General features: G+C 30.6%; 1 protein-coding gene and 1 pseudogene across 3 annotated transcripts; both read right to left on the reverse strand.

The window, feature by feature from the left end:
* Positions 1-3,387: 3,387 nt before the first annotated feature.
* Positions 3,388-8,837, reverse strand: LOC145184622 (uncharacterized). 2 transcript variants are annotated; one of them, XM_080060350.2, is made up of 4 exons: positions 8,635-8,837; positions 6,489-6,587; positions 6,338-6,365; positions 3,388-5,661 (listed from the first exon to the last, which is right to left on the reverse strand). In XM_080060350.2, exons 1-4 carry the CDS (start codon positions 8,740-8,742, stop codon positions 3,467-3,469), a joined length of 2,430 nt encoding a protein of 809 aa, XP_079916476.2. In that variant the 5' UTR covers positions 8,743-8,837; the 3' UTR covers positions 3,388-3,466. The 2 variants fall into 2 exon arrangements, with proteins under 2 accessions (XP_079916476.2, XP_089934930.1); XM_090078804.1 differs by lacking the exons at positions 6,338-6,365; positions 6,489-6,587; positions 8,635-8,837 and adding exons at positions 6,016-6,114; positions 6,432-6,450.
* Positions 8,838-9,902: 1,065 nt separating this feature from the next.
* LOC149891659 (uncharacterized) lies at positions 9,903-11,916 on the reverse strand (annotated as a pseudogene). Its single transcript, XR_016450110.1, has 2 exons — positions 11,431-11,916; positions 9,903-11,319 (listed from the first exon to the last, which is right to left on the reverse strand). The product of XR_016450110.1 is annotated as an uncharacterized LOC149891659 (transcript).
* Positions 11,917-13,803: the final 1,887 nt, after the last annotated feature.

Here is a 13,803-nt window from a genome sequence, read left to right on the forward strand (position 1 = left end):
TAGCTGCAGCTCGTATTGATGAAAACATTCTCAAACAATTTAATGCGGAGTGCCAATACTTCAGATCGAACGTGTCGTTGAAGTAATCAAGTTTTTGGCCCAGCAACTAATGGACATTTATGTTAACCAAATTAAGCAAGCAATAATACATCCCGCTGAATACATCCCGTGTTTTGCACACTTATCGAACATAGCAGGAAATGAAGCAGCAAACTGCAAATCACAAGCATTATCGTTCTTTGATATTATTGAGAAACTTTACTCGTTTATGAGTGCTTCAACGCATCGCTGGTCTGTGCATTAGAATAACCTGGACTCAACACCAGTTTTGAAGAGTCTTAGTGAAACCAGATGGTCAGCTAGAGCAGAGGCAGCAAAGGCTTTGTAATTGGTTTACCATGAAATAAAAAATGAATCAGCTTGATTTTAAAATTTTGGCTGAACTCTGGTCGACCATTATGAATCGCTTCAAGGATACGTCTACAAGCTACAGATTTGGACCTTAACACAGCTGTCAGTTTGATGCAATCACTAACTGACTACATGAGCAGTTTAAGAAAAGAGTTTGAGTTGTTTGAACGTAAAGGTCAGGAGCTTACTGGCAAGAATGCATACAACGATCTAAGTGCACATAAGCGTGTTAGAAGCACTCAAACCACTTTTTATGAAGGCAACAAAGAGGAAGTTAGCTTGTTACCAAGGGAAAATTTTATAATAAGTGTTTTCCCACAAATCATAGACAGCATCTTGGCTGCTATGCAGAAGCGTCTTATTGCGTATTCTGGTGTTCGAGATAAGTTCTCCTTCCAATACAATTTATTTGATCTCCTTGACTCCTGTCTGCGTGAAGCCTCATCAACATATTACTACTTTTTCTGTCAGATTGGTAATTTTTGTACAAGGGGCCCAAAATATATCATTAGCCTAGGGACCCCAGATTTCTCAGTCCCCCACTGTCCTTTATGTGTTAGTGAAGACATGTTTTTGATTGTAAACAAGGTTCGAAGTTTTACCCCTATCATGAGAACACTCACAACTTCAAATTTCTTTCGAAATTTATAGTATCAATTGTAATCATGCTATTTTGTTCAAAACATAGTTAAAAAAAAAGCACTTTCTTTTTTTAAATCATAGATGAAAACACTTTTTTATTTTTAATACCGGTGTCTTTAGCGTTTATATTTTACTCTCATTTGGTACTATTTTATACGTAATAAAAATTGAAACTTACAGTAAACAATTTTATTTTTACTGTAAGTTCTAAAGTTTGGATTTGTTTTTATTATAGAATTTGTTTTTTATTATTGAATTTGTTTTTATTATTGAATTCGGTTTTAAATAAAAATTTACAGATGAGCCATTATTGTTAATAGTAATATTTTAAAATAACCATAGTAGTCTAATAGAAAGACAAAAAAATATTAACTGTTTCGGAACCCATATTTTAATTAACTAGTTCATTAAAGGAACTTTCATATTTTTCAAAGAACTTTCTGATTGGGAGCCCTATAAAATTTGCTTTTCTTACGTTTGAATTTCTGCATCAGATGCAAAAAACTAAATTTTTACGAAAAATTTATCTCAATGCAAATTTTTTCTAATTTTTTAGTATCTTCTCTAACTTTACAGTTGCGACGCAAAAACATGAGGAATAAATGCTTTCAAGAGCTATTTCAGTTTTTCCTGAACTTTTATAAATTTAAATTACCAATTAAAGAATCCAACAAAAAATGTTTGATCGAAATTTTAGGCAAAATAAATGACGAAATGCAAAGTTCCTTTTTTCATATCTTCCAATAAATTATTGTAAAAAAATGTTGCTATGCACAACCGAGGGTAAATTTGCACTACAAACTGTCAAAAATGTTTCTGTCCCAGTTTAAAATGTGAACTACAACTACAATTCCCTTAAGATGGTTGACTCTTGTGTCAATACCAAAGTCCCGTTAAAACAGTCATTGTGACTCGATTTCTGACAGCACGAGTCGTTTTTTTTAAACATGTAGAAAAACAAAAATTATCCTTCGCAATGTTTATCTGTGCAGCAGAAGACAATTGAATTCAAAGTTGTGAATGAATGAGTTAAAGTATCATGGTATTGGTTAGAAGTATGCTGAGTTTTAAACACATTTATAGGTATAGAAATTTAAAGATTAACAATTTTGCAAGTAAAGTACTTTTTTTGGTATGAAGTAGGTTAATTTCGCACAACTCATAAAGTAACCCGAAACGTTATTTGTCATTAGACAGCATTACTTTTTAAATTTTAAATTCATTTTCAATATAAGCGGCAATATCTTTTTTTTTTTTTTTAAAGGTTTTAATTTCTTAGGTAATTTAAGATCACATTAAAAAGAATCACATTAAAAAGAAATTTTCTTCTCCGGATGCCAGATCACCACAAAAAGGTTGGGACCAGAAAATATAATTGTACAGAGGATGGCCTATCCAAATGTATTAAAAATGTAAAATCTAACAAGTAGACACTAAAGCATGCTGCTGTAAAATATTGTGTTGGTTGAAAAAATAATTTTTATGAACTAAAAAGAAAAAGATGGGTTTTCTTTCTCAACTAGACGGTTGTCTTTGTCAAGTGCACAATTCAACTGAGTTAGTTTAGATTTGCTATTGATGATTTAGTGAAGAAGTCTTACGTCATATCATGAAAAATTATCTCCTTTGGTTTGGTAGTAAAGTAAAAAAATGTAAACAGTCTGTCTTTGCAGGTGTTGATTTAATCAAGGCGTTTTTACGAAGACACCTAGAGCTAAAAAATAAATTTGTGGTAAATATAAAAACGTCTCTCAAGTCTTTCTTTAAAAGAGCTTAGAACTCGCCATGCCTGCCGTCCAAGTCTAGAAGCTGAATTTGAAAAAAATGGAGATCGAATCTTAAGGTAAGCAAAGTATTAATGTCGAGCTTTTCGTTTATAAATATCACTTAGAAAAGAATACTTTTGGTTAAGCCTAGTAGATATAAACAAAACATGCGATTGTTTTATTGGTGGTTCATTTATTTTTTAAATGTACTTTTGAATAAATGAAAACTTTGGTAAACATTTTGTCATTTAGATTTTGGCTTAAGAGTGGAATAGGCTAAAACGTATTCAAACTATCATTGTTTATAGGACCAGTTAAAGAAAAGATTGATAAACACTGATTTAGATGATGTGGGTTACAAATCAAATGAAATAGAAAAGCGTAGAGAAAAAATTCACAACGAAATTCTTTAGAACGAAAACCAAACATTTATATCAACAACTTATTGCATCTTTATGCAACTGAGTTTAGTTTTACCAACGAAGAACATGAAACTGACAAGCATTAAAATCTTTCGCCTTAAAAACGGTAATGATAACTCTTGAACTGAAAAAAATAATACGCGACGTGGATTTGCTCAGCTGGAAAAAAAATTTTTTGAAAATATTTTACAAACAGCTTGAAAATTTGTTAGAAACCGCTAACATTTATTCCGTAGCATTATTCTGCAACATTTGGAAACTTGACAGATCCACATGTCCCTGCTGAACCATTTGAGTCAAAGCTAAAAATGTTTCTTCACTAACAGTTTGGGCGCGTCCAAAATCTAAACTCATTCCCATGCCTTCCTCATCGTTAGCATTACCAATCTCAATACTTTCATCTATTGGTCTCATATTGTGAGCGGTTTCCTTATTGAGTCGAGTTTCAGATAAAACATCGATTTCTAAAGAATTACTAGTTTGCTTAAATGTCATTGGCTGGTTGCGATTTAGCATGTCACTATTTTGCTGCAAAGCCGTGTGCAACTTCATATTTCTTTCATCGTACACAAGAAATTGAACCGACTGACTATTGTTTGATAAGTTATTAACGATTGCGTGGTTGTCTCGTATGTTTGATCTATCAGCACCGTTTTCTTGTTTATTAGAAGATTCTTCATTAAAAGCATCATACTGATCAGAGACTATTTCCATGACCTCTTTATTTCGAGAATCGTTGGGTAGGCAAATAAGAGATATGTTACCGGCATCATCAATATTGATCCTCGCATTCATCATCGCTGCTTGTTCTTCGCTCAAAAGAACCTGTTGGCCTTCACCAATATCTATGCTCACTAAACCTTCGTTTAAAAATAGAGGCGGCTCATTCATTACTCCAGCGTGTTGCATGAAAGTCTCATGATTTGGTCGGAAATCTACTCTTTGATGCACCAGTTGGTGCTTTTTGAGTTCAGTTACGTTATTAAAACTTTTTGCGCAAACATTACATCTGCTCGCATAAGAAATATTATGCAAAACGTTTTTATTTTCCACCACCTTTAAATGTTGCTTAGTACTCAAATGCCTGTTCAAGTCAATTTTTGTGCAAAAATTTCTGTCGCATGGTAAACATTTGAAGTCGTTTTCTTCGTGTTGCTCCTTTATATGCATTTTCAAACTCATTGCATCTGAAAACCCTTGTGGGCAATCTACACAAGGAAAAAGTTTTTCACTACTGCTTGTATCCTTTGACATATGCACACCTAGGACGTGCTTAGCAAGAAGCCCTTCAGTTCCGAATACATCATTGCATTGCAAACACACCTTAGGTTTTTCAGCAATATGGCACGTTTTATGATGGTCTGATAAAACATCTGGAGTGTGAAAACCGCGTTGACAAAATCGGCATAAGTGCAATGAATCATCGTCCTTTGATTGAGCATAAGACTTTAAATGTTCCATAAGGTCTTCGGCTGTAACAAACTGAGAATTACATTCGGCACAGGCAAAGTCAAGGCAATCTTCTGACATTTTATAATGCATTTCAAGGTCTTCTGGTAAACTAAATACTTCAATGCAACTGTCGCATCTAAACATATCCTCTGTGTGGGTTTTCATGTGTTCATTACACTCAGCTTTATTTGAAAAGTCTTTGACGCATGTAGTACAAATAAAAGGCTTGCTATTAGAGTGTAAGACCATATGGTTTTCAAAAGCTGATTTGCGTATAAAGTGTTTATCACATGAAGGACAATACATTTCATCGGCATCATCGTGAGTGTACATATGCGCAGTGAGAAACCTTTTTTCCAAAAACGATTTATCGCAAGTGGGACACTGAAGACTATCGGAACTACACAGCACTGCATGTCTACGCAAATGTTCCTGACCACTGAACTTTTTTAGGCATTTTTCACATTCAAAATCTTTTGTACCTGCATGGACCAACATATGACGCTCATACTTGTGCTTTCTCAAAAAATGTTTGCCGCACTTTTTACACTGCCACGGATTAGTTCCGTCGTGCACTCGTAGATGTGTTTTCGCGTCACGTTTTTCACGAAATATCTGACTACATTGACAACACTGGTACTCCACTTTTTTTCCTTTTGCAATTGTGGTATACGCTTTTGTCAGATCTACATCTTTAAAATCGTTATCTACATCAATTCCTTCGTCCTCGTGGTCTTGAATATGCTCTTTAAAAATATATTCTGTATAAAAGGATTTCTCGCAGTACTTACAATAGAACTCTGTAGTGTTGTTCCGATCATTACTCTCTTTTAGACGTTTGCTCCTCCATGGTTTTGTCAAAGAATCGACAGGACTAATAGAACTACTGACTATAGGTGATAGCTCGCTCTCTTCTAAAGCTCTGATCTTTTTCTTTCTCCCGCGTTTCTTTGGTGGAGGTTTATTTTCTATTTAAAAAAAGCGATTCTTTTAGTTGGCTCTAAAGACTAAGAGAGCTTTGAAATAGAAGGAACAACAACGCAAGACGTCTTATTGTTCTATACTTGCAGGAAAATTCTGTAGCTTTTGAAGCGGTCTCATTTAAACCAATTAAATTTCAGACAATTTAAAACAATTACAAACTACGAGAACGCCGACAACAAAAGCCGTCAAAAGCAAATAAACAAGCTTTAAGTTTAAAAATTACACTTCTGTTTTGCGACAAAAATAACAAAATACCGAAAAAAGGTTATTCGGTGAATAGATAATGAAAACCTCAACGATTTCCTTGAGTCAAAATAATATTTGCAAAGAACAACTACCTAGTTTACTGAGGTTTGCAGGAAATTTTCACGTGCAATTACACATTTTGTTACTCCTTCTATTTTACAACTTCCTTGAAAAGACCAAGCATAAACAAACTAAAACAATAGCATTTTCTGTAAAAGATTATAAAAGATTATATAAAACAGTTTTAACCTCTCTCTTTTTCTCTCTCTATAAATATACATACATACATACATATATATATATATATATATATATATATATATATATATATATATATATATATATATATATATATATATATATATATATATATATATATATGTAAAACAAAAATTAAAAAATAAAATAACAAACCTGCTTCTTCGACTATTTGTTGAGATTTCTAAAATTAAATTTTTTAAACTTTTATGAGAAGACAACCTAATTTGAAAAAAAAAAAAAACCTAACTTGTATTTTCAAGTCATCAGTCATACTTCTTGCTTCTTCCAAAAAAAAGGAAAAAACCTGAAACTCTTGTAATTGAGCTGAGTATTGTGCCTTAACAATGTCTCCAGGGAGCCAGATAAAAGTAATGCAACTGAATTTATATTCTTCTATGCCACTCTACAAAGAGAAAATAATTATAATTATACAAACAATCTAATACAACATATAATACTAATTGATTGCCATGGCATAATAAACTATAAATCATCATATAAACATGTCTGGGTAATTTTAGTAAGAGTTTTGGATGCTTTCACAACTGTACGTTTTGATAGTAATTATTATAGTTTAATCATGTTAGAGAATTCTGGTTACCAATCAAACTATTAGCGAGCATCATGGTAATAAATGTTTCAAAGATTAATTTGTCATTGCTGCAGTAATGGTAACACTCATTGTTTAGCTATCTTTCAATAATTATGTGAGCAATTGTTACAGAATGGTCCTCAATAGAATTCAATATGCAAGCTAAACTGTGTTTAAATATTTTTTCTAATTTTTATACATTTTAAATTTTTTATTTCATCATAAAAATTATGGGTGAGTGAAAAAAATACAAAGTATATACAACACACCTTTACAAGGAACAACTCTCTACAATCTTTAGTATGCAATAACAAGGAACTTTCTTATTAATTTCAATATCTTACAACAATTTGTTATTGACTTAAAAATTAAGAATTACTTAAACATAACCAAGGATAATAAACTTTTAAACTTAAACATAACCAAGGATATTACTTTAACAAACTACTTAAACTGTTTCAAATATGAAATAGTTGTTTCCAGGCAACCAACTGTAACCAATTGTAACTGACTGTAAATGTTTTCAGCATGAGATCTTCTAACTATTCTGCTCCACTTATCTTAATTGTTTACAATACCCCCATAATTAATTGCTTGTAGACTTTGTAAGAAATTTGCTACACTGATAGTTGATATCTTCATCATGATTAGCATAGACACTTTTTGGCATGATGTGATCTGTGTTTTTTATTTTCTGATGAAAGGTTAATTTATTTTAAAAGATTGTTTGCTGGATACATGATTATTTTTTGTTTTTCTAAACTTCCTATGTATACCAGAAATCTGAATTAAATTTAGATTTCATTTTCCATTGAAGCCTGATTCTCAACTTCTTTTTCCCACTGGAAATTCCTTTGATAATAACATCAAACCAATTCTTAGCATGAATACGATGTTAGTAAATATTAACCTCAGTTATGTATTGCTCATCAGAGAGCAATAAAAACAGGATAAAAATTGAAACATTCACATCATTCTATTATATGCAAATTCTTTCCAGTTGAAAGTATGAAACAATTCTCATAAGCTCTCAATGTTTTAATTTGTTTGATTGTTCTCTGATTTAGATTATGCTAAACTGATATATAAAAACTTGTTCCCAAAAATAGAAATTTACAAGATCTCACAAATTGTAGAGTAAATTAAAATAACATAATCAGTAACATGTTTCCTGTTAAAACAAAATTACCTACAACAGAATTACTTACAAATTACACAATATTTTTCTTGGCAAAAAAATTTTGATTAAAAAAAAAACCTGCTTTTTTAAGAGCTATAAGAATAGAATGAACACCAAAGTTAACTAACTCAATTTAAACAACATGGCCTACTTAAGATATAAATTTCTGTGTAGATTATTCAAACAATACTTAATTTGCAAATTTTTATTGAAATAAAACTTAAGTTTTATTTAACTAAATTAAATTATTAGTTTTCAATCATAATTGAGCTACTAAAACAAATGAAGGCTTTAAAGAAAGATAAAAGAGCTTTTTCAAAATATTACAAACAAAAAAAATATATAAAAATATGTTTAATAAAGTACAAATAGTAAAGGTTCAAAGAGCGAAATAAAAAAAATCTATAAAAAGTAATTTTACATTACTATTTTTTACGACCTTCTAATTAGAGCAGCTTAGCATTACATTTAATTTAAATTTATTTGATAAACAACTTACAACGTGAACACAATGATTAAATGATGTTAAACTAATAGTTAACAATAAACAGAAGGTTAGAAAAAAAATCAGAAACAAATAAATAACCAATTCAAGTTATATTAAGGTAGATTAAGCTAAGTGCATGAACACATCTGAATTTGTTAACTAAAATTCTTCGCTTACATTACTTTACATACCTCTAATTTGCGATATTGGACTATTTTTTCAAAACTAAAACCATCCGCAATGTCCGTCATTACACATTTATTTTCTTGAAATTTTTCTGAGAACGTTTTAGTTTCCATAAATTTTTATTTTGATGAAGTTAAACAAGTGTTTTTTACGTTATATTATAGTCGTTAGAAAACCAAAATGGCCTTTGCGAAACAAACTCGATAAATGTACGGTTTCGGTATCTAGTGTAATAATGCCGAGAAGCCGAAAAAATGGAAAACAATCTTTGCAACATCTCTTTATCTCCTTTTATAGGGATAAAAGGGAGATCTTTACGCAAAATGTCCAATGTATATGTTAATTTTATTCATATAATCTATCTTATATGAAATTTTACTATTTACACTGGCCACAAGAACGAAGGGAACACGTTAAAATTTGTAAAAACATCATAGTATGCCACCGACTGTTTTGATTTCAATACAACAAAATATTGGTTTAGATAAAAGTTAGAATAGGCATCCATTCTATGCAAGATGGATAAACATTCAGTAACATAACTAAAAAATGTAACTGAAAGAAAAAATATGAAGACTACACGGGAAGAAACGGCAGGGTCACATTTTTTCGTTTTGAGATAATTCATTTTTAACCTTTTAAGCCTGTATATGTTTTAAATTTTTAGGAAAAATGTGTGGATTTTTAAAGTATATTGCAAAAATAACCATTTTTGTATGCAATTAAAGTTATACTTTCAATTTAAGTGCAATAATTTTCATTTTAGACATTCTTTTTTAAGTGAAGTTTTTTTTGGACTCTGCCGTTTTTTCCCCGGTATAACGTCTTTTTAAGTTTTTAGATCAAGTGAAAAGTTAATGTTTTAATTATTTTATATTAGCTTGTAAATAAAATCAGGCAGGAGCCTTTTTAATCAACCGACTTCACCACTGGAACCTAGTATCGACCTTAAAACAGTCTTGGGGCCAGTATGAATTAAAAATACTTTTTTGTTGTTGATGACAAAATGCAATTTTTCTTTTTAATTCTAAGGTTTAAAGCTTTGCCCATACAGATGTCACTTTTCTTTCACAAAAGTATATGTACAAACAGGTATTTATTGCAGGGAGTCTTTCCTTATAATAAATGAGTTTTAAATTTTTATGGGTAAATGTAACTAAAAAACTAATATTTATGTCTATTCTCAATTTTTATCTTAATATCAATATTTCAATATCTTGTGATTATTAATTTTATAAATTGATTCAGTTTAAATGCAGAGAAAGAAAAAACATTAACTTTTTAAAATCTTTCAAGAAACATTAACAAAAAAAGAAAAAGAAAGGTCAAACTACAAATGAAAAAAGGCGTCTATTTATTCATCATCTTCAGAGTCAATATTTTCATGAAATGCCTCGACAAGCTCTTGATTGTAAGGCAGAGAATCATAAAACTCTGTATTGGATGTGAACTTTTTTAACACTTGTAGGTCTCTGTACTTTGCCTCGGAGATACAAAGTTTTGCATTATATAGTATTGGGATCTCACCTTTTATAGCAATCTTCCTATTATTTTTTTAATTTTTTTTTAATAATAACCCATTCCACGAATCACGATGAAATATAATGCCAGTTGAGTCTCCTCTAAAACAAATTTCACGAAGAGGACGTGTTGGAATTGGACATTTCTTTTTATAAAATGGTCTTAAAAAATCAGTTATATTTTTTACCATATCTTGCATCAATTCTACAACTTGAAATGGAGTGGGTCTTTTACGAGCATTTCTGAATGTGTTAATCCAATCTGATGGAATACATGCAGGTGTTTTGCAATTAATTAACCCCATATCTTTATCACACTCCATATAAGAATGTCCGCGTTCTGGAAACATAACTTTAATGAAGTCAAACCTTTTTTTTCATGAGAAAGGAAATCCATAACACGAATTAAAGTATAGTTTTTGTTTTCGCCGGCACATGAATCACAAAACAGCTCTACAGATCGAATTTCTTTGTCTAAATGTTTCATAAAAAAATCATATAACATTGACGTTACCTCATCAGCCCCTTTTCTAGCAATAGTTTCATCATAACAATACAAAAAAACTTCATTACTTGAAAGCACGTGAATATTAAATGAATAAAATGCCAGTTTTCTTTTGTAGTAAAAGTCATTGGTTGATAGATTTGGTAAATTGAGATTTTTTTGGAAATCAAAAGCAATTGACTCAAACCTTTGTTCCCTTTGTGCTTTAAACCGTGCATTTCGTTTTCTAACATAAAATGTTTTGGCATCTTTGTGGTGTTGTTCTTTCTGTAATTCTATCTCATCTAATTGTTGTTTAAGCTTTTTGCACTCTGAATTAAGAGATAGTTCAAATTTTATTGATTCGATTTTAATTTTAAACTCATCACATTTAGAACAAGTGTCAGTTCTAGGGTACCCAAAAGAAATGTTAAAATTAGTGTTAAATATTTTGCGATAAGATTCATATGACAATTTTTCATTTTCATACTTGATTTTAAACAGGTTAAACATCTTGGTAATATTCAGTTCTTCAGGAAGATATAGTCGCCTAGTTTTATTTTGAGAATAGCGAGACTCTCGACCTCTGAAAGAAGAAATGTGATCACATATCTTATTTTTAAGTTCAGGAGTAAAATTATTATAATGATTTTTGTGTTTTCCTCTTTGATCGTGGGGTGAGTGACCTATATAATGAAAAAACGTAATTTTTATATAAGATTAATGTTATTGAAAACTTGCATTAAGAAAAAAGATTTTATAACTATTAATGTATTCAATAAAAAATTATAATTTGCCTGTGGTTAAAAGACTTCTTTTTATTGTCTCCAATCTTCCCTTCTTTATCCCAAAGATTGAAGTAAATGCAGAAAAGCAAACATGAACAAACGAATTCTCACTTGTTATTACCTCTTGATTTGTAATAAAAAGTTTATATTTGTAACTGCTATTATAACCTTTTGAATCGATATTTCGTGGTCTTCTTCTTGAAACATTATTTAAAGTTATTAAACTAGCCAGATACGAATCTTGAGCATCCTTGCTGGCTAGAGAGTTAAAATAACTTAATAAAGAAATTCTATCTTCTCTTTTAACAATTTCGAAGCATTTCAACCTTTTACAATTACATTCAGGTCCTGTTTTATGTGATGCTAGTCTTTGTTTTTTTTTTACTTTCACGCAATCTTTCCTTACTTTTTCGTTTTTTGGATTTCTTTAGCATTTCTAATGGTTTTTGATTGGCCGCCATTTTTACTAAACTTACATCAACCAAGTCAACTGTTACTATTTTGAAAAACAAGGACTTAAAGCTATCAATATCAGTCTTGATAATTCAAAAAATAAGGAAGGTAAACTTGGTTGATGTCTTTTAGAAAGTTCCGAACATTATTCACATTCTTAAAAATTTGTTTTTCGGGGAGGTAATTTTTTGTATAATGAAGAAAAGAGATTTCATTCCGTCAAACTTTAAATATGCATCAAATTGTTTATTTGATTTGAATTCAAATACAAACTATGCTTTGGTGGTTAATAAAGCTAGAATGTGTAAAATGTCAAAATTTTCAAAATGTGACCCTGCCGTTTCTTCCCGTGGAGTCTTCATATATTATTGACTAAAACCAAAAAAAATATTTTTATAAATTTATGAAATAAAAAAATTGTAAGAAACAACATGGAGTTAGATAAAATATTGCATAAGCATCTATTCTATGAAAGATAGGATATACATTGATAAAACACTCTAAAAAAAAAAAATAAAGAAAAAAAAAATATTTTGATACCTGAAAGACAAAAGGCCCTGTGTGACATTTTTACATTTTTTCAAGATCGCTAAAAAACTGCACATCTCTATTTGTTGGGATTCACATAGGGACTTTTGAAATCTTCTTTTAGAACACCCTAAACCTTATATATGAAGGGTCATATTTTGGAAAAAAATAACAATACAAACAAGTTTTTAAAAAACACCATTCTCACCAAAAACTGTCACTTAGGGCCTTTTGCCCTTCAAGTATCTATATTATTATTTTCAATTCCAAAACTAAAGGGACTTTTAAGAGTATATCATCAAAAGCATATCAAATCAGTAATTGACGACATATCGATTGTTCTTAACAACCTTGGTACTATGAGACATAGACTCTATTAAATTTGTTTTATTTGTGACCAGGAAACTTAAAGTTTTTGATATAATTCTTCAATATTTCTGAGCCAACCATGCAAGCGTACATTATCATCAAGTTGTTTCCATTTCCATCCTCAATAGGATTTAGGTCAGGAGATTGTGCAAGCGATTGCATTAAGTTGATTTTATTTGTATCAAAGCATGATTTAATGAGCTTTGATGCATATTTGGCGATCATTGTTGGAACGTAGAGGCATATTTTACCTACAAAAGGCAATATTTGATTCTCCGGAATTGAATTACATATGATTTGTCCATTACACCTTCCTTGTGATAAGGTAGTCCTAATCCAAAAAAAAATCCTGAAAGGCACTCCCTAAACCATCAAACCTTTGCCAATTGGTTTTCTCACATTTTGTTTACCGTCTAAACCTTTCATGTTAAGCTTCAATTCATTCGACCATAATATTCGCCTCCACTGTTCTTCCCTCTAATAACAGTGAGGCTTTGCGAACTCTAAATCTGCTTATTGGTTCTTTGCCTATATGAGTGGTCTTTTTGTTGCATGATGACTATACAACTTTGCATATTCTAAATTTTACCTTACACTATTTTCTGAAATATTGAGTTTCAATTTGCGAAAAAAGCACAATACTCTTTAAGATCTGCTCAGCTTAGCAACTGGTTAACATTTACCTCTATATCTTGTCTACTAAGGTTTGTTGTTAGACTGACAGCACTTAGTGTGCTGTGTCTCCACTTTACACCTCCACTTTATCTGATTAAATAGTTAGAGGAGTTAATTAATGAAAAGAGTTTTTTTTGAAGGTTCGAATTATTTTTATGGAAGGACACAATTACTGCATTTCAAAAAATTAAGCTGACGTTATCAGTTAGAATAGAATTGATGTGCTTGTTGAAAAGCATTAGTAGTACTTTAAATCCACTTGATGTGTGTTGAAAACAGTGCGTTTTCACGTTCAATGTTTTTATTGGTTAAAAAATTTTTTATTCACACGCTGAAATGTTTTTGCAACTTTAGAAG

The sequence above is a fragment of the Hydra viridissima genome, unplaced genomic scaffold (assembly GCF_058129835.1).
Source record: "Hydra viridissima isolate aposymbiotic clone 2 unplaced genomic scaffold, HvirCarnegie_v1 scaffold_2, whole genome shotgun sequence".
In the NCBI taxonomy this organism is placed as follows: domain Eukaryota; kingdom Metazoa; phylum Cnidaria; class Hydrozoa; order Anthoathecata; family Hydridae; genus Hydra; species Hydra viridissima.